Source organism: Heteronotia binoei, chromosome 7 (assembly GCF_032191835.1).
Source record: "Heteronotia binoei isolate CCM8104 ecotype False Entrance Well chromosome 7, APGP_CSIRO_Hbin_v1, whole genome shotgun sequence".
NCBI lineage: Eukaryota > Metazoa > Chordata > Lepidosauria > Squamata > Gekkonidae > Heteronotia > Heteronotia binoei.
Window position 1 is genome coordinate 102,157,127 of NC_083229.1, and position 21,503 is coordinate 102,178,629.

The 21,503-nt window shown below is 40.5% G+C and overlaps 1 protein-coding gene across 3 annotated transcripts in view; it reads left to right on the forward strand.

Annotated features, from left to right (window-relative positions):
- Positions 1–21,503, forward strand: part of NFATC1 (nuclear factor of activated T cells 1) — a 202,448-nt gene that overhangs the window by 104,476 nt on the left and 76,469 nt on the right. For all 3 annotated transcript variants that reach the window (XM_060244120.1, XM_060244119.1, XM_060244121.1), the window contains exons 5-6: positions 3,065–3,237; positions 4,530–4,670. In XM_060244120.1, the coding sequence (XP_060100103.1) occupies positions 3,065–3,237; positions 4,530–4,670 (314 nt within the window). The remainder of the gene's footprint in view (positions 1–3,064; positions 3,238–4,529; positions 4,671–21,503) is intronic.

Consider the following 21,503-nt stretch of genomic DNA (forward strand, 5'->3'; position numbering starts at 1 on the left):
AATTACGATGTTTGATAGCACTTTTTATATACAGATAGAGCTTCTGATTTTTTTTTTTGCTGATGAAGATTCAACAGGTATAGCTTACCCTAGCGTGAAAATGCAACAATTCACATGTTGGATTTTGGCATGTCGTAAAGTTGATAAGGTAGCACTTTTATAAAGCATATAGGATCCTAAAACTGAAAGGGAAAACATGCAGTGAAATTGCTCTAAGTATTCCATTATTTAAAAGCTGCATAGATTTCTGTGCCAGAGAATATAAATTATGATAAGAGTATCGTATCAATGGCTATAATAAATTTTAATCAAACATTCCACAGATCTGACATTTATATAAGGATTGCTATGAATGTGGTCATAGTACCTCTCTCTTGATACAGCTGTAACAATAGGGTCAGGGAAAGAGTGTAGACCTTCTCTTATTATTAAAGCCTTCTGTGCTCTGTGTCCAGGATATATTGAGGTCTGTTTTCTCCCAGTAATCCTACCCAGAGGTTAAGACCTTCCTTGCACATATACAGTAGCATCTGAAACAACACCAGAGCTCTTGAGTGATTGCTTTTTAATGATGAAAACATCCCATTTTCATTCTGGACACTAACAAAACTGAAGTCAGAAATCAGAGCCAGATTAACAATTAGGCCAAGTAGGCACTGGCCTATGGGCCCCCATGTCTTTAGGAGCCCCAGGCCAGCTTTCCCCCCATTTCCCAGCTGCTTGCAGCCCTCCCAGCCTGCACGTACAGCCAGCAACTGAGCTGCTCTTTGCCCAACTTGCCTGGTGTGGCTGCTGCTGGTTTTGTCGCCAAGTTTGCCTCTCCCCCACAGCTTAGTAAAAGGGGCTTTTAAGAAGGTGGCTGCAGTGGGGGCCATGGGTGGCAGGGAGGGTGCTCAGACTCTGAGATAACTTGTGAGGGGGCCTCCAAGATTTCAACTGCCTAGGGACCTCCACAGAGATAGAATCCAGCACTGTCAGAAATGCTCAGTTTAGCTCAGTCAGTATGATCAGTTATGAACCTCTTTTGTGGTCCTGCTTATTTCTCTTTGCTTTCTAATGTCATGCAGTCTCCTTCTCAGCTTTTGATTTATCTGCCTGTCTTTCAATACAGTTTGGTGATATACTTTGAAGACAAAGGTGGAGCTTTGCAAGTGATGTCATTAGTAATCTAGGTAGCAGAAATTGGTTTAGCTATTTGGTAGAACCTACACAGCCAAGAATGGCTTGGTGGTAGACCCTTGAAGTGGAATCCCAAGTCCATGAATACATTATTTCTACTGATAGCAATTTTGGTAACCAAGGTCAGAATTCATAAGATCCCATATAAGCCTCATTTCTACAACTGTAGCAATAATTGAGAACTTCTGTTTAATTATCCATTGTGTCACAGTGTTAAATACAAATAACCTTTCAAAATCAGAGTTCTTAAATTTACAAACTATAATATTGAGGTTTGTTGCTTTTTTGTTAAGAGTTAGCAATATTATTTTTATTTGGAGTTAGCAACATATCTTGCTGAATTTGTTTTTTGTCATAGAATACACTCTACTGTAGTCATTTAAAAATTTCTGGTTTTAAATAAATGATTGGCTGGTATTCAGCCAGCAGCCAGCACTCATACTATGTTGTATGCTATGGAAAGGAAAGGTCCCCTGTGCAAGCACCAGTCGTTTCTGACTCTGGGGTGACGCTGCTTTCACAACGTTTTCACGGCAGACTTTTTACAGGGTGGTTTGCCATTGCCTTCCCCAGTCATCTACACTTTCCCCCCAGCAAGCTGGGTACTCATTTTACCGACCTCGGAAGGATGGAAGACTGAGTCAACCTTGAGCCGGCTACCTGAACCCAGCTTCCGCCGGGAATCGAACTCAGGTCTTGAGCAGAGCTTAGGACTGCAGTACTGCAGCTTTAACACTCTGTCATGGGGCTCTTTGTATGCTATGACCAATAGCTAAAATAGTCTGACTGAACTGAGTAAATTATATTCTCAGCTCTGGGGTTGTCGTGAATTTTTCACCGACATTTTGTTGGTGCAGATCAGTTTAGTTGTTTTGGCAAGCCTATAAATGAAAACAAACAACACTTTCTGGTTATTGATGCCATTTCCTAATAAAAAAAAAATTTCTTTGAAAAATTCATTGGGTTTGAATTTAATTCATCAACTTTAATCTCAAAACCAAGCTGATTTTTACTCAGTTGTCATAAATTCTCCATCTGTTTAAGAATTTCTTAAATCCTAGTCATACATTGATGTCTGTGGTGATTAAGTAGTAGGAAGTGCATCCAGTAATGATAAATAGTTATGAAATAGTCACAAAATGTCTTCTGATAACCATATGGGATTCTTAGCTACAGTGCTGTCAAGAATATATTTCCATTTGTCAGAGAAGTGCCAGAAAGATTAATAGCACAAAGGTCTAAACCTGTAAACATCTATTTTAGGATTTTACTTAGTCTTCTGGCTACTTTCAGAGGGGTGGACTGAAAAAGCACTCCAGATTATTTGCTGTTGTATCCATATAAGTGATAAATGGTAAGAGAGATTGTGAAACAGCTGCCTTGTAACTGCCTATTTCTCTACATAATTCTGTGAAATGTAGCAGTAAGTAAAATAATTCCAGGTGGGCAGCTATGTTGGTCTGAAGCAGTAGAACAAAGTTAAGAGTCCAGTGGTGTCTTTAAGACCAATAAAGTTTGATTCAAGGTATGAGCTTTGGTGTGCACACTTTGTTGGTACCACTGGACTCTTACTTTGTTCTGCTACTAAAATAATTGTAGATGGAGAGTCGAGTGAGGGCTCATGTGTGGACCTCATCAGTGACTGAGCTTCTGGCAACTGTGTGACTGACTGATCAAAACTTGGTGCCTAGAGTGGGGATAAGCAGAAGAAAAGGTCTGAGGAATCAAGTTCTGCTAATGGCTCTCTGTGAAGTTTCTTATGTTTTTTTCAAAGAACGTGTAATTATGTTCCAAAGACATAGTGGAGATGCAGACAATCTGAACATGTGTAATTCCGGAAGACTATGAAAGTGAGTTGAAAAGTTCTGTTTTTGATTTTGGTCAGCATTGACTGCGCTGGAATACTGAAACTCAGAAATTCAGACATTGAACTGCGGAAAGGGGAAACTGATATTGGAAGGAAGAACACTCGAGTTCGTCTTGTCTTCCGTGTTCACATTCCCCAGCCCAATGGGAGAACCCTTTCTCTGCAAGTAGCCTCCAACCCAATTGAATGCTGTAAGTATCAGTTTTTGTTAGTACCAGTTTTTGTCAATGCATTTGGGGTCAATACGATATCGTGTATGGTCCACAAATCTTCCTGAAGTCCACCGACTGCTTTCATTTGAGGCAGAAGAAATGCTCCCAGCTACAGCAGCAGCAAGTAGCACAGGAATGGGGTCTGCATGCTCCTTTCCCATCCCCCTTGCTCGACTGCCACCCATGAACCCCCTCTCCTCCCTGCCATGTCTGTGCATTACACAGCTCACACCTTCCCCTATAAACAGCTTTTTTCTTTTTCTCAGCTACACTACAGCTGAGGAAACTGTACATTATGGTTTGCATGAGTTGCCACGAGCTAGCTGCCAGTCCGCAGTGGCAAATCCTGTATAAAAGCACAGCAGGGTCCCTATTCGGACTGGGACCACAGCACATGAAAAAGGGGCTCCAGCATTCCCCCTTCTCACCATTTTTCAGGAACCAAAACAGCTTGTCCCCAAGCTGTTTCAGCTCCTGAAAATGGTGCCTGGGAAGGCAGAAACCCCACTCTCTGTGCTGTGTCCTGATCCAAACCAGGCCTCTGCAGAATTTTTACACAGAAGTTACCACTGGGAACTCTGCAGCTGCATTATGGCTGCGAGTCCCCATGGAAAACTTGAGTAAAGCATAACATTTAGTTTGGCTTTAGGTGAGCTTCTAAAGAACTTGGCTGGAAGGAGTATGTGAAAGAAAGAGATCACCAAAATATATTTTATGGACAAGGCTGCCAGATTCCATATAACTACTAAAAAATAATCTGATTGTGGGTTAATATTGTATAAATCTTAAATACTGTGTAAAAGAAGGGCTAAAGACAAAACATAAATGTATCTGGGAGCCTTCTCCCAGATAACATTATGCTGAATTTACTTGAATTATATTGTAGTATAAGGTACAGGTAGAATTATTTTGGGCTTCACACTACAAAAGATTTACCTCAAGAGATTACTTTTGGCTACTTTGCAACTATGTTCAGTGATAATCCAAAAATGTTTCTGGAGTATGATTTAACAATGCTATAAAGATTGTATGGTGCTTTCAGAATATGATATAGCACGTTATGCCCATTCGTTTTCAAGTGTACTTCACGCATGATATAATATAGATCCCATTCTTCAAACATGCTATAAAAAGATATATCTTCTTCAGCTCTCTCTCTCTCTCTTTCTTTCTCTGGATCCAAACCAGGCCTCTGCAGAATTTTTATTTTGTATTGTTTGTAATGTTTTATTTTGTATTGATTATGGTGTTTTTCTTTTTGATCTAATCAGCTCAGAGATCTGCTCAGGAACTGCCTTTGGTGGAGAAGCAAAGTGTTGATAGCTATCATGTGATGGGCGGGAAAAAAATGATACTGACTGGACACAACTTTCTTCAAGACTCCAAAGTCATTTTTGTGGAGAAAGCTCCAGGTATTTAAAACTCTGGTCCTGAAAATTAGTGCATATGCATGTGCCTCTAATGCCAGTGTAATATCCGCCTTAGTTCCTGTAAGAAAGGCAGACTATAAATAACATAAATAAAGAAAAACAGTGTCATGGTGGACTGTGGTGCTGCACTGTAGTAAAAGCTCTTCTACCTTGTTCTGCATACTTAACTTGCTGATCACACTAACAGCATTATTCCAAATTTGGATGAAAGGCTGATTCCCTCCTTAGGATTGCAGTCTAAATACAGCCCCCTATCCAGAATGAATTTTTTAAAAAACACCTATTGAACGTAGCTATTCCACAGCAGCAAACAGTGTTAGCCCATTGTGCATATGTCTCTGGAGCCTTAGCCAATCCTGGCATTATGTGTCTGTACAATGCATGCATTTTCAAACACATATTTACCGTGTCATTGTAAAGCACTCTCTGTGTGTATATCTCAGAAAATGTGTTGTGTAAATGTTCATCTGTTAGAAGCAAACAAAAAAAACCCAGAGCCCTTTGGCAGTTCTAAAAATGAAAATGTATTATGGCATAAATTTTTGTGGACTGGAGCCCCCTTTGTCAAAGCCATCCTGGGTTGGCCGAAATACACATCCATCATTGTAGAAGGAAAGTTTGTTAGCAGCTGGTCCAGAAGTCTTGCTGGGCAAAGGGTTGCAGTAGGTCTCTCATATTTCTGCAAAGCCAAATAAAAAAATGTTAGAGGTACAAGATAAGAACAGAGTGACCCATCCCTAAAGTAACAGATAATATTATTTTTCTTGCTATGCTAATGAAACACCTAAAGAGGAGGATCAAGCTTAAAGGCCTACAAGATTACACAGGTATGCCTTCATGAGTCAAAGCTTCCTTCATCAGATACCTGACATAAAGACCTTTGACTCTCAGAACCTTCTACTCTGGAATTCTCGTTGACCTTTAAGATGCTGCTAGACTTGAAGCTTGCTTTTCTACTGCTGAACATCACAGCTACCCATCTGAAAACTAAAAAGGAACACTTTCCACAGTGGGAAAGACCAATGGGGTAAACTCTTGCTGCAAAAACAAAAAGGAGTCTTGCGTTGGCTTAAACTTTAACAGATTTATTGTAGTGTAAACTTCCAGGGGCCACAGCCCAGGCATCTGATGAAGTGGGCTCTAGCCGGCAGATAGCTTAAGCTACAAGAAATCTGTTAGTCGTTAAGGTACTACAAGGCTCCCTTATGTTTTTCGTAGTGGAAAGGATAATCTAATCTTGATAGAGGCTGAACGAAATTTGCCAGTAAATCCTGGTTGATCAGTTTTCTCTTTGGAGCCAGCCATTATTGGTGATTTTGAGGTCAACAGCGGAGTGTTCTGGAAGATTGAAATCTTCTCCTGCTAAGGGCAGAGCTGGAAAGACTGACCTGATTGTCCTGAAAGGTATTGTTGCAAGTAGGTGGCATGTAATCGTTCTGGAGGATGTGCCGGAAGATGAGCCCTAATGGTAAAGCTGGTTTAGTTAGATCCTGTAATACTGCTTCTTGAGTAGATAGGGTGCTAGAGCTCGCACAAGGGTTGTTGCTAAGCTAAAATAAAGTGTTTGGGAACATGTCCCTGTGCAGGTGCAGCGAGTTAATACCAATTGGAATGTCTGTTATGAAAACGTTCTCGGAACTTGGCTATATAAGGCTATGGTTCTGTATTGAGGGAATCTTTCTTATTGATGAGTGCCACTGTACATTATGACATAGCTATACATAAAGTTGACAATGTCACCTGACAGCTATGCAAATTTTTTCAGTCGTAGTTAGTATTAACAGTATTGTAGGGTATAGGATTGGGAGCAGGGAAATTCAGATTCAGAATGATTCCCCTATATCATGAAGCTCACCTGTGAGCTTGGATCAATAAGTCTCTCAGTCCAAAGGATGCAGCATTCTTGTAAAGGTAAAATGGAACAGGTGAGAATAGCGTCTACCACCCTGAATTCATTTGAGGAATGGTTTGATAAAAGTAATAAATAAAAAGCAATGTAGTTTGAATATCATAGATGCTAGCAGATTATTCCTTTCAATAGTACTTTTAAAAACTGAATTTTCTGTGTTGGTCATTTTCATTGCTTCATTTTAATCTTAACCATGTAAATATAATTTCTGAGGGAAACGGTAGCAACTGAATGTTGGAATTATTTTTGCAATAAATGTATTGATGTCAATATGTAATTTCTCATCACTGTATTAAAAGTAGTAAATATAATGTGTGTGTAGCTTTGTTAATTTATTAGATGCTCATTTGTGAAAATTAATTTGTCTTTACCACAGTCTGTGCATGCACAGACATGTTATTTCCAAGAGCAAAAAGGTTACATTATGAGTGAAGAAGAAAAGTCTTTTTTGCTTGTTTGCCTGTGATCTTTTGTAACTTGAAATTCCCATTCCTATTCTGAGGCACTGTATGACCCACACTAAACTGCAAAGAGATAGGTGGGTGTGAAAGCACTTGGTTCCTGGCCAAATCAGGTCTATCTGCCATTTTTATTTGAGCCTGCTACAGAGATTGTGAATTAAGTACATTTAATCCAAATTAAGTTCCAGACAAAATGTGGCTAGAACAGATAGCTGTGGGTAAAAAAGTGCGGTCAGTGAAGGTGAGAGCCGAGGAGGAGGAGCGATTTTTTAAAGGCTTCTTGTTTTGGAAAGGGTTTCCGTGGTGCTGGCAGAAACCAGAAATTCCACAGCTGCTTGTCAAAACCCACTGAACTTTAAGCCGTCTCCTGAAATTCTCAAGCACTTTGCTTCTCCCAGCTATTCAAATGAAGGCTTTGATAATCATGGCCATTTAACCCTCGACATTCACTGAGTTCCAAAAAGATTGCTGCTCCACTATGTAATCTATGACTGTCCTTAGCTGCATTATATGATACATTCGAGGTGGAAATAGTTTTGCTGAGTAAGGCAGTTTCTTTTGATTGTCAAATGGGAGTGCAATGCAGTTCCCGAGACGCACATTAACTGGCTCAGCCAGCTGCCCAAATTCAGCTTCAAGGGTGAACCCAGTGGACAGGTCTCCATAGAGAATGTGATTACCGTAACAGCTACTGTGAGAGTTTGTGCAGAATAAACTTTGAGAGAAAACTGCAAGCTTTTTTTTCCTTTAAAGAACAATTAAGTGTCTCCTATATGTGATGCACCTCACGTTATCTCTTTTTGCCACTTAATGCAGTGGTAGAAGAAGCTGCCATTAAGGTGTGCTCTTAGGAAGCAATCAGAGGAAATATTACAATTAGAAGCTATTTAATACATGATTTAAACATTGGCTTTTCCATCCATATTTCTGTTTTTTTAATCAATGTAAACCGATGACATGACTAATGGTTAATGGAACTTAAGCTTATGTCAAGGCTTATTCAGTTATGCTCTGAACTCAGATAAGCTGCCACTATCACTTCAGCAAAATCCCGGGAACAAACAGATATTTTATTTAGGTTTATTGGATTTTTATCCCGCCCTCCCTGCCGAAGCAGGCTCAGCGCAGCTCACAACCAGTAATATTAAGACAATACACTCACGTTACGTTACATCATAATTTAAAATTAAACAATTAGAACAGTTAAAGACAATCTGGTGCTAATCACATTTGATATTATCTCATTTCAGATGATGTTCAGTATATATTAGGTGTATATCAGTCGCACCATATCAGTCATTCCAGATCAATTAAAGGCCTGCCGGAATAGTGTTGTCTTACAGGCCTTGTGGAACTGGGCGAAGTCCCGCAAGGCCCTAATCTCTTCCGGCATCTTATTCCACCAATAGGGAGCAACAATCGAGTAGACTCTCTCTCTAGTGGACTTTAGTCTAGCCTCCCTCGACCCGGGGATCACTAATAGATTTTGTGTCCCAGATCTAAGTACCCTCTGGGGAATATGTGGGGAGACGAGGTCCCTAAGGTATTATTTGTTTACTTTACTCATACCTCACTTTTGTCTCCAGTGGGGACCCAAAGCAATTTACATCATTCTGTTGTCCTCACATCAACTGAGGGGGAGGGGTTAGGCTGGGACAGGCCCAAGGTCACCCAGTAAACTTCTATAGCAGAGTGGGGATTCGAACCAGGGTCTCCCAGATCCTAGCCTGATTTTCTAACCAATGCACCACATTGGCAGCCTAGATTAGTTAATATTACCTACAAAAATATGATATTTTATAGCTGTGTTCTGTAAAATTACAATTGAATCCTCGTTCGTAGATTTTTTTTTTCTTAGCCAAAACCCCATGCTGTGTCTTCTTTAAGAGTTAGCTTTCTGGAGGAATAGCATTATCCTTTCGTGGGAGAGGGGAGGGTCAGTTGGCCTAGCCAAACAAAGACTCATATGAGAAGGAATCCCTAAAGAATGATCAAGTCTTTTCTTGAAGTAGAAGTCAGCAGTGGAGATGATGTGCTTTCAATATACCTTTCTCATCACTGTATTCTAGTATTTAAAAAAAAAAAACTGAAGCACTAATATCACCTGGGATGCTCTAGATGTGTATTAAATGAAAAGTCTAGGTGTCGAGATTAGTTGCTTAAAGTAAGGAACTAAAAATGTGAGAAAGTAGGGGTGGCATCCCAAAAAGGGCTGAAGCATAATGTATATACAGTATCAAGGAACACAGGAAAAGACTACTGCTATTGCAAGAGAAGTCAACTGGTCTCTTCAAGAAGTACACTATCATTTCCTCAGACATTCTGTAGTGCAGTTTTTAAATAAAATATACGGTGTTGAAGGAAGCCTGTACTTCAAGGGATTTTTGTCAATAGTTAATTACTTACACATAGGACTGTATTTTCTGGTGATGGGAGTCAATATGAAATGTTAAGACATTCAGCTATAGTAGTTATGCAACTGAAGATGGTAGCTATGTTTTTTTAAATGTTCAGGCTTCTTAAATTCAAATTTCCTTACAACAGTAGGTTCAATTGTTATTTTGAATGTTGCAAATTTCTGTTTATATAGAGAGTGTTATGGTTTTACACTTTTCTTTCTGTTTGCATTGCCGTTTTAGTTTTGGATGCATTTCTTCCCCAACATTCAACAGAAAGGGTTTCAAGAAGTTCAGAAGTGGGTACATTTATCTCTTCAAGAGCAGTAACAAGATTCTTTTTGGGAGACTTCATCTTCAAAGCTAATTTTAACTGAATTGGCTGATAGAGAGAGAGACAAGTTCAAAGATATGGGAATTCTGTATTCTCAATGAAGTGTTTTTAAAGAAACCACAGAATTTAGGGACCAGTTCTAAAATAACTGGGAGAAAACATTTCATCAAATCATGTCATTTGTGCAATGAACTCACAGATGATCTCTTAGATCCAGTTTAATAGATGATTTTAAAACGATATTGAGAAACTGTAGGAGTCTTGTCAGAAACCAACTCATGTTGTGTTGGGACATTTCTACTATAGTAACTAAGTGGCAACCATCATTACTATAGATACATGGATCTTTGTAACTTCTCCAGCTTTTTTTTAGAGCGGGTTGCTGCTAGGTTAGTTATCTAAAAGATTCTAGTACAATTATTGGTGGGGAGAGCATTTTAAGTTTGTCTTTTAAGACTGCCATTTTAGGTTTGCTAGGTGTAGCGGCATCCCCTAATGTGGATTTTCCAGAACTGTGTTTCATCTTGTAAGTTTTAATAGAAAGCTAAGCTAGTAAGGTCTAGGGGCGCTGTCATTCTAATATTGTAGAATTTGGAAGGTTGTAATGTATCTTTCTGTAGCTCTAATAAAGAATTGGAATGAAGTCCTCAAACTTGAACTGCTTAAATTATCCACACATGAATCAATCAAATGATATGCTATTGTTTTTCCCTGGCTAAGAATAATTCTGGGGAGAAAGTTCATGTAGAAGCATTAATGTTTTTTTAAAAAATCACAAAACCAATATGTTCCTCAGAAACTTTAATGGCCCTTGGATAGGGACTATATTACCATAGACATTTCATTTTGCACTGCTGTGTTTGAAGGCTGAAGGTTTGGTGTCTGTTTTGATGAGATGAGACGTGGAGACTAGTGAGCAGACTCTTGGCTGAACTCCATTTAGTAAAAGATCTTACATTTTCAGAGATCTTTCCATTGGTCTTTCCACTGCCAGCAGCAGTTTGAGGGGCAACTAGCCAGCAAAGGGTCAAGTTTCAGACTGGTAGTCAGGCTGTAGTTCACATAATAAACTGAGTGGCAGAATATCCCTATGTCACATGCCTTATGCATAATATTTTCTGTATCTGCCTCTGTCAAACTGTGTTACATCGATTTTGTTTTCTGCTGGGTTGATTTCTGTATTAACTTCTTTGCAACAAGCTTGAACATTTTTGCCAGCAAGAGGGGCTAGAAACATGAAGGGTTCAGAGCACAAAAGTTGATGTGAAGGTCACTTGTACCTATTTCCTGGAGTGGTATTAGCATATGAAGGGGTTTCTGGCCACTTACCAATACTAGATATCTTTAGCAGGGAGTTTCATGGGATGACAGAATCATTGCTCAGTGGAATCCTTTCATACACATATAGTAGTTACAGCATATCTAGTAGGAAATATTTCAGATTTTCCTAGCTGCACAGCATAAGAAAGACAGAATAGACCACAGTCCATACACATAAGAAGTCTTATCCTACAGAATTTCACTTAGATTTTCTAAGATGGTTGTTTTCCATTTCAAACTTTTTGTCCTGGATCAAAAATTTGATTTTAAAAAAAGATTATATCCACACCTGTATTTATATATGCACAACTTCTGCTGTTAGAAGCACAGATGAACTTTTAGATGACCAAATGGTTATTTGTGGAATAATGCAAATGGGGTTTGCTTATAACAGAAGTAAGTTTATGAGTGTAGGGCTCCCTGTGTACCCTCAAACAATCCACTTTCTTCATCTTCAGCTATGCTGCTCAGACCAGAAAGTAACCAGGAACTTTCTGACATACATTATGTCACATTATTTTATGACAGTACATTATGGTTTAGCATTGCAGGAAACTTGAAGACATTGAACAGAGGTGTCCTTTAGTCACACATGAGCTTGCATTTGGTGGTGGAAAGTGCTGTCCAATTGCAGCTGACATAGGGCAACCCAATAGAGTTTTCAAGGCAAGAGACCAAGAGAGATGGCTTGCCATTGCCTGACTCTGTGTAGCAACTCTGGACGTCCTTGCTCATCTCCCAGCCAGGTACTAATGAGGGCTCACCTTGGTTAGTTCCCAGTCTGACAAGTTAAGGCTAGCTTGGGCTTTCCAGGTCAGGATGAGCTAGATATTTAGCCTTTATCAAATACAATATTTTGCTGATCTTATTCATGACTGAGGATAACACATTCCTTTACTGAAAATTCAAAACCAGGTTAAAGTTTCAAGAATCAGGGGGACTTCATGCTGTTTGTTTGTTTGCTTGTTTGTTTATTAAATTTGATTTCTATCCTGCCCTTCAAACTGAGGGCCAGTTTGGTGTAGTGGCTAAGTGTGTAGACTCTTATCTGAGAGAACCAGGTTTGATTCCCCACTCCTTCACATGCAATTGCTGGAGTGACCTTGGGTCAATCCATAACTTTCTCAGAGCTGTTCTGCTCAAGAGCAGTTCTTGGAGAGTTCTCTCAGCCCCACCTACCTCACGGGTTTCTATTGTGTGGAGGGGAAGGGAAAGGAGATTGTAAGCCACTCTAAGACTCCTTCGGGTTGTGGGCGGGGTATAAATCCAATCTCTTCTTCTTCTCCCTGCAAGCAGACTCATGGTGGGTCACAACATAAACATTAATAACAATACTACATTAAAATTCTAAAACATTTATTAAAACAAGACCAACCGTGAGATGGCATACTGAAAAACTATAGTTTCGGTTCTGTTTTAACAGTTAGTAAGTACAGTCCGCCTCATGGGTTCCAGTTGTATAACTCCCTGTCAGCTCCAATCAAAGTGGAATAATTTTAGTGTTTGACTGGCAGTTGGAGCGGTGGTTTGAGCAGGAGTGGCCAATGTTAACCGGACGTCTGTAGCCTCAACGAAAAGCCTGGTAGAATAGCTCCATTTTGCAGGCCCTGCAGAATTGTAACACATCTTGCAGAGCCCCTATATCTATTGGGAGCTCATTCTACTAGGTCAGAGCCAGGGCTGAGAATGTTCTGGCCCTAGTCAGGCAAGTTGGATGTCTTTTAGGCCAGAGATTATAAATAGATTATTGATTAGTTGTGTGTAAAGCCCTTTGAGGTACATAAGAGGAGAGGGCCTTAAAGGTTAAAACCAACACCTTGAAATGGATCCAGAACTCGATCGGCAGCCTGTGCAGCTTGTACAGTACCTGCTGAATGTGCGCCCATGAAGACATCACAGAGCAGGCGCGCTGCCACATTCTGCACTAGCTATAGCTAGTATAAGGGTAGGCCCATGTAGACAGAGTTAAAATAATCTGGAATGGTCTAATTATGCAACAGTCTAATTATAAAATAACTAGAATGTTTGCTATGTTAGTTTACTAAGCAGTAAGTGGCTAATCTACTCTGATATATTAATCTGATGAAATTGGCCACTGCCTACCAAACTTAATGCCACAATAAATGCGTTGGTGTTTAAAGACCCACAAGACATGTGTTTCTGACATCACAATGAGTCTTGTCAGGAAGAGGTATTATTGTCCGTAAGGATGTCATTGGCTTAGAAGCTACATTGCTTTGATCTAGAAGAAAAATACTATACAGTACAGTCCACATAGTCCTTTTACTAGGGCCAATGAAAACGACACAAAACATTGTGCAAGTTTTTGAGTTCAAGAACTGTTCATCAGGCTGGATGTTACAAAATGAAGAAATGTGAGGAGGGGGGGGGAGATGTTTTGGGCCATGATTTTAAGGCCTGTTCTTGCCAGCATTCCTGTGCTTAAAGTTGGCAGGCAAGTTGATATACAGTATTTATTGCCTTGTGTGACATGTTGATCCCTAGTTTCTGTGAGCAAACAACAACAAACAATTGACGCCTCTTCACTGAAGTTACAAAGGCCACCTATTTTGGACCACCTGCAAATAACTTTTGAAAGGATTTGATCTCACAGTAGATCTGGAAATAGTCGCATATCAGACAGAGACTTTGTGAACCAACCAGCTCTGTCTAGTTAAAAGAACCTCAGGAAATGAGCCTCATCAGCCAGGGAAGTCTGGCACCAATAGTCAGAGGGATTCAGGTAAAGCTCCCAGAACATTACAGTAGCTTCTTGGTCAGGGTCTGCTCACCAGTTTGAGCTATCAAGAGATCTACTTGCCTTCTCCTTCCTTTGGGGATAGGCCATGACTCAGTGGTAGATCATCTGTTTGGATTGCAGAAGGTACAAGGTTCAGTCTCTGGCATCTCCAGTTTTTAAAAATCAGGCGGTAGGTGATGTGAAAGACCACTGCCTGAGACACTGGAGAGCTGCTGCCGGTCTGAGAAGATGATACTGACTTTCATGGCAGGAGTGGCCAACGGTAGCTCTCCAATGTTTTTTGCCTACAACTCCCATCAGCCCCAGCCAGCATGCCAATGCTGGGGCTGATGGGAATTGTAGGCAAAAACATTGGAGAGCTACCTTTGGCCAACCCTGGACTAATGGTCTGATTCATTATAAAGCAGCTTCATGTGTTCCTCTCTCTGCTTCTGACTTCAGCCGCACAGGATTTTAGTTTGAAAATAACCTTAGCATTGGAACTCCAAGGAACTTCCATAGCATTTAACAGAATAAGTAATTGCCTAGAGCTCTGAACTTTCTAAAGACGTCTCATGGGTCTAAATTAGTTGAGTGATCTTAGATCCTTTCTTGGGGGAATGGGGAGATAAACAGAACTTGTTTACTTTGGTGATGACCACACAGCCTCATAAATGGCCAAAAAACAGTCTGTGATCATTAATGGTTGCTTCTGCAAAGATCTCTTCTCCAAGTATGCAGCTCCTTATCTCCCAAGGGTATCTCTGAGCACAGTTATGATTAGCTACAGTTTTAATGTTGGTTCATTGGGAGCTTTTCCTTACCTTCAGGATTTAATCACAAGACTACAACCATTAAGGGGATGAGAATATTAATCCAGTCCAGGGTGTATTCATACATCTCCATCAAGTTATCACAGAACTGTCCACACATGGTGTCCTTTCGTGCACAGAAACCTGGACTGAGCCTTAACTGTTTTAAGAAGCATGACTTTGGACTGCATTTTGTGCATATCCTTGGTAGTAAATAGGTCCTTTCAAAGATCCCTCAATTTTATGTGTATCCCAATCTGCAGCTACCCATTGCAAATCTTCAGTTTCCAGCTGCTGGCGGAAGTATATCTCTGGTTCCTCTGTTGCTTTCATGCAGTGGCACTCATTCATAGGAGGTAGGCCTTCTTTGATCAATAGTTTAGACAGCTATATGCACAATCCCCTTAAAACAGAGAACAGAGTAGTGGTTAACTGTGTGGACTCTAATATGGGAGAACTGGGTTTGATTTTCCACTCCTCCACATGCAGCTGCTGATGTGACCTTGGGTCAGCCACAAGTTTTCAGCAAAACTATCTCTCATTCACATCAAACATGTGATATGAATGACCCGTACCTGAGACCCTGGAGAGCCGCTGCTAGTCAGGGTAGACAATACTGACTTTGATGGACCAAGGGTCTGACTTGGTATAAGGCAGATTCATGTGTTCATGTGAGAACCTTGGGCATATCACAAGTGATTCTTCCCAGATACACCATGAAAACAGGAAGCCAGATGGTCTAAGATTTGAATCTGGAAGTCCTGAAATCAAATCCCAGGTTTATATTCTCACTAGAGAGTCTTGCAGTACTCACTTCTTATCTTTCTGGGGCAGTTCCCAATGCGAATATAATATATATTTATAGCAGGCAGGGCTTTTTTGTAGGAATAGCCCAGCATGAACCATTTGCATATTAGGCTACACCCCATGACATCACCATTGTTTCACAAAAAAGCCCAGCAGGAACTCATTTGCATATTAGATCACAATCCCTGACTCCAAGCCAGCCAGAACTGCATTCTTGTGCGTTCTTCTCAAAAAAGCCCTGATCGCAGGGGTCTCCAACCTTCTGGCCCATGGGGGGCTGCATTAGAATGCTCATTGCCTTAAGAGGGACACATCTTAAATCAAAATGTAACAAAATTATTAACCTAAGTATTTAGATCAAAAATAAACATTCAGAGGTCAATGAAGAAATGTCAACTTGAATGCAATACATTTTGGGGCAATATTTTACTGTGGAACCTAAGCATATTTACCTTAGTCAGAGTGATTTTTGTGGCTGTTTTCTGTTAGCCAAGGCATTAATGTACAAGTTGAGGTTTGTGACATTAAAATGTCATGTAAATGTTCTTCTGTAAGTTTCACAGTTTTCATCCTGGAAAAAGTTTGTTCACAGATCGGTGTTGTGCCAAAGACTGTGAACATGCTTACAGCAAATTTCTTGAGGTTGATAAATATATCAGGTAGACCAGAGCAGAAATCTGACAGACTATTTTATTTGGAAATGTCTCTTAGATGATCACTGGCTTGCAAATCAATTAGTTTCATCTGGAAAAAGTACTTCCATCTTCTTGTGCTACTTCAAATGGACTGTGAGACATTCTTATTTCCTTTCCATGATTATGGCAATCAGTGAATCTGTTCTGGAATTCCACCTGTAATAGGTTCAGTGCTTTGATATGTCTTTCAGCATTGAATTGTAAATTCCCATCCTTCTCAAATTTTAGTCCATTGTAGCATGAGAAATTTGAAAAGTTACCTTCACTAACTTGCTTCATAAAAATGTTTAGTTTCTCTTCAAAAGCTTTTAATTCAGAATACAAGTAAAGTAACACACAAGCTTTATCCATGTTCAAAATAGAAGCACTCTAGTCCATTTGTCTCTAAAGACACAGTGCTCATCTGCAATTTCTTTTTTTTAAACAGCGCTTTCTTTTGCAGGCATCATCTCAAAGTTTTTAGCAGAGCAGCAGTTGCAGAGTTTCAATATAATCCTTGAATAAATAAAAATATGAATATAGTTTTAGGGAGCTAATTCTTCCCTTTCTCATCAAATCCAACCCACTTTAGCTGCTATTAGCTGGGGATTTTCATTTTGCCCATGGCAAAGAAGAGAAGAGACCCCTGCCTCCCTACCCAGTTTGGTTTGAGAGCCAGTTTGGTGTAGTGGTTAAGTGTGCGGACTCTTATCTGGGAGAACCGGATTTGATTCCCCACTCCTCCACTTGCAGCTGCTGGAATGGCCTTGGGTCAGCCATAGTTCCGGCAGAGGTTGTCTGTGAAAGGGCAGCTGCTGTGAGAGTCCTCTCAGCCCCTCCCAACTCACAGGGTGTCTGTTGTGGGGGAGGAAGGTAAAGGAGATTGTGAGCTGCTCTGAGTGGAGAGCAGGATATAAATCCAGGGGTCATTTTGTACAAAAATAGGTGGTGGAGGTCATCCAGGGATTGTTATGCAGCTGCACATACTATTCAATGGACAAGGAGGTGGAACTCTCAGAAGGAGGAGGTGGAACTCTCAGAAAGGTTCAGGAGCTGTGCTCTTGTGAGCTCCCACTGAATCTGAGGCCTGTATATCATCTTCTTCTTACCCGTGACAGTTTTTAGGAGTATTGGACCACGTGCACAGGCTAGGAAGATTTTTTTTTAAAAAAAGGATTATGAATCTGACCTACCAGATGGCAGAGTTGCAATTCTAAGTACACAGAATACTATGAGATTTATTTTTTAATAAACACACTGCCTTGAGGTTTATATCTACACATGCTAATACTTTAAAAACTGAGGGCCCTCCAAAAAAAGGGCAGGTAGAGAAGATGAGTGAATGAAAAGGCAGCCTTCCACCTGGAATGGAGGATATGCCATAACATTGGCTTCAAATTATATGCAGGGCGCACATACACATCACTACCAGCCAGCCAAGCCCTAATTATAAGAAGCTAAATGGCAGCTGGAGAGAGGGGAACTTTGCTGGAGGAAGGTGTGGGGAGGGGAATCCCATAAGCTTCCTTAAGAGAGTACACCTTCCCTCTCAACCCAAGGGGCTACTCACCAGGATGAATGAGAAGTCTCCTAGCTGGAGTGAGTGCGGGATAGGGTTGCCATGTTTTACCAGGCTTCCAGCAGGGGGTCCTGGCTCCTTCCTGGGATCTTCTTGCACATGCACACAGTGATGTACCCATTCATGCAGTTGCTTTATCTCCCTTACACACATATATAGCCTTCAACATGGTACTGCATGGAGAGGAGGAGTGGAAAAGCTGAGTGGTACAGATACCCAAATAGCCGAATTGCTAGTATGGAGGGTAAGACCAAGAGGAGGCTGACGGAAGGAACTTGAGACCAGAAGAAACAATGTTACTATTGTGTTTTTTGCAAGAAAAGGACAGGAAGAACAGCAGTAAATGGTGCCTCTTGAGACAGGATGAATAGTGTGAGTCTGAGGAAAAATGCTTTGAGGGTGATAGCAGCAAACAAGCAGGTTGGAGGGCCACAAAGAAAGAGTTTGGGGGCCACATGTGGCCCACCAGCTGTAGGTTAGGGACCCCTAGTTTATAGGACTGAGGTTCTAAAGCATTGTACAAACTAATATTTATAAAAGCATACTTCGTGATATTTCTAAGAGCTTTAACATACTTCGTATAAAATGCTTTTTTAATGCTTAAGACTCTAATCAATATGAACAAAAGTACTGAATTTATTATACAACATTAATATGCATTACAGGAAAATAATGAAGTTGGTGAGCCTTAGAAAACTTTTTGCTTTTGCTGCTGCTCTGTTAGAACAAGCCCACAATGCCTTTTTTATGTAGAAATCTTTGAGATGGGTGTGGTGGGGAAGCCGTTTCTGTGACTCACACTGCAGGGAATTCCCTAATGATTTTAGAATATTTTTACTCTAGACTTCTGCAGTTTCCTTTTAACTCTGCACAGAACAGTTTATGCAGAGTGAATTACAAAGACCTATTCAGTGCTGAGCCATTCCATTTCAGATCCCTGCTTATATTTTTAGCAATTCAAAACTAGCTTATATAAATGAGGTAGGTGTGCAGAATTGCTGGCTACTGTTATCAATCTCCACATGTCAAACTTTCCGACAGAACCTCTTGTCCTTCAGCAGAAAAACACAGATTGCTACCACCGAAAGGTGGCTAATTCTACTGCAACCAGAAACAATTAACACATTATCTGTTGATGTGCTCCTTGTTCATTCTCAAGAGGGTTCATTAATATGTTAACTTTAGGCTGGGAGGGGATTTCCGTCTCCTGCTCTCACTACAGCACCAAATGCTGCTCCAGGGGTAAAGCGTGTTGGTTGACGTCTGCTATGGGAGGGGGGAATCAGCAAACATTTTCGGTCAGTAGAAATTTCCGCTAGATCTGGTCCTTTGTGTGTAAAAACCTACGTTTCTTTGAAGCCATGTTGCTTTCCACAGCAAATGCAGCCTATTCAAAGGAGTTGTTTCAGTTATATCTGGTTTCATGCCAACATGAAAGCAACTACAAAAAAGCAAGGCAGTCAACCTTCATTGACATGTGACAAGAAGAAACCATTGCATTTAGAAACCTGGGGGATTTAGTGCATGATGTGAAGGGATCCGTCACGATACGTTTCCTTTTGTTTTGTACACTTTATGGAAAGTTTACTGAAATGAAGATGCAAGTCTCCAACATATATCTGCTGATTTGTCTTGTTCTGGGTTCTACTCACCAGGGCTGGCCCTGCCAGTAGGTAAACTAGTTGATTGCCTAGGGCACCAACCTTCTGGGGGTGACAAATTGGGCACAACCATGTGACTTGGTTATGTTATGAGTGCACGGGGGGGGGGCGGGCACCAGAAGTTAGCCTTGCCTAGGGTGCTGGACAGTCTAGGACTGGCCCTGCTACTCACCACCATCACTAGCAGCTATATAAACAGTGTTCGGGGGGCATATGATAGGTTCTAAGGCTGGGCAGTTGTGTGCTTAGATTGTGCCCCTCTTCCCTTCTATGCACACTGGTGCAGGCAATGAGGTGAAAGATTTGAACAATTTCTGGATCGGAGCAAGGGTGGTTTGAAGACTTGCACTGCAAGCCTGTGGTGACCCATACTTCAGGTTCAATATAGTTGCAGATCATCCTGTTTAAATAAACTTCTTAGTTTAACCAAATACCGTTGTCGTGTTTTCATTCAAGGGGTGGGCAGGCAATGGATATCTTAAAACTGAGCGTACTGCCCAGAAACAATCCCAATTTGTTTGTATTAGTTTAAGCATTCAGCAGCCATCGTTGTGTGGGCAGGGAGTGTTTTAGCTCAGTTTTATTTTAGTTTTCCAAGGTTCAGGTAGTAGACTAACCTCTCAAATTCAGAAGTCATAAAATTTCACTGCAGAGAAGCTCTTTATCCTGTAGGATATCTCTGGAAATCATTGTTGCTTTTCCTTGTTGTCATCTGAGATATAAACAACACAAATCTGTTTGGGAGAGAATAACTTGGGTTAGACTCTTAATGGGAATGCCTGAAATGTGTCTGTTTCAGCTTTATGTTATGTCTGTAATTTGAATTATTTGCATTTTGGAAAGGTATAAATTGCTCTGGTGTACTTTCATTGGATTTTGGCCAGGTAGGGAGTTGCCTTCGGCTGTGAGTCAGCCAGGCTGATGCAGATGTGGCAGCCTCACAATGGAAACTTTTGTGGTGTATCACTCCTCACTCCTCTGGCACATTCTGACTAGAGACGGCATCTTGCATACTTGGGTAGGATGCTTGGCAAAAGTCACCCTGACAGAAGGCCTTTTACTCTAATATAAGCAAGTCTTTTAGCACTCTGAGACCCCTAAAATTATTCCATCTATTCCCATTTCTCTCTCTTGCTTAATTTTAGCTGATCTGTACAAACCTAGAAAACATGTTTACTGTTAGAGGTTGACGTAGTGATCTTAGGTTTCCTTTCTGGACTTGATCCCAGGCCGTGGGCGTAGAGATTTCCCCCTTGGTTCACCAGACGTAACATAAGGAATTGTCTGCTTTTTCTTTCTTTCTGGTTTTTATTTTATTTATTTATTTTGTGGGGTCTCTGCTTCATAGCAATTTCTCCTCCTTATGTTTTTGTTAAATGAAATGTCACTAACTTTTATTGAGTCATCTGTTCCTTTCTCCTTTTTTTCTTTCTTTTTCTTTCTTTTTTTTTGTAACTGCAAAAGTCTGGACATTCTCAAGAGAATTTCTTACTGGAACTGCAATAACTCTTATTGCTTTCAGATAACTAAAGATACAATACAACCACCTACCTTTGGATTCTATTTTTTTTTTAAAACTTAGAACACATAAAACTTAAAAACCTCTTGTGAAAAACGCACACGCTTAACTGCAAAAGCAAAGTGTTATAAAAATGTATAGCACAAAGCACTGTTATAAAAATTAACTAAACAGTAGAAGACTTTGCCAGAAATACAGACAGATACTAATAAAACAGTATCCCAGTTCAGGTCTTTCAGAATGTAAACTAAGCATACCAAAAGTTTGACTTCTCACACTTCATGTATAAAAGTGTAATGACCTCAAGCAGTTCAGTTGCAAGTCTGGATTCTGGTAGGTAAATTTGTATTGATTTATTACACTTTTCTCCAACCCTTTCTCTAAGGATTTCAGAGTGGCATATATGGTCCTATCCTTGCCCTTTTATCAACAATCCTGTTTAGGCTAAGAACATGCAAGTCACCCTGTATCATGCAGAGAGACTTCTATTGCTGTGGGAGGAACTGAGCTTGGATTCCCTAGGGTTGCCCAGGTGTGTGTTGGAAAATCCTTAGAGACTTTAGGGGTGGCTCTGGGAGAGAGCAGGATTTGGAGAGGGGAGGG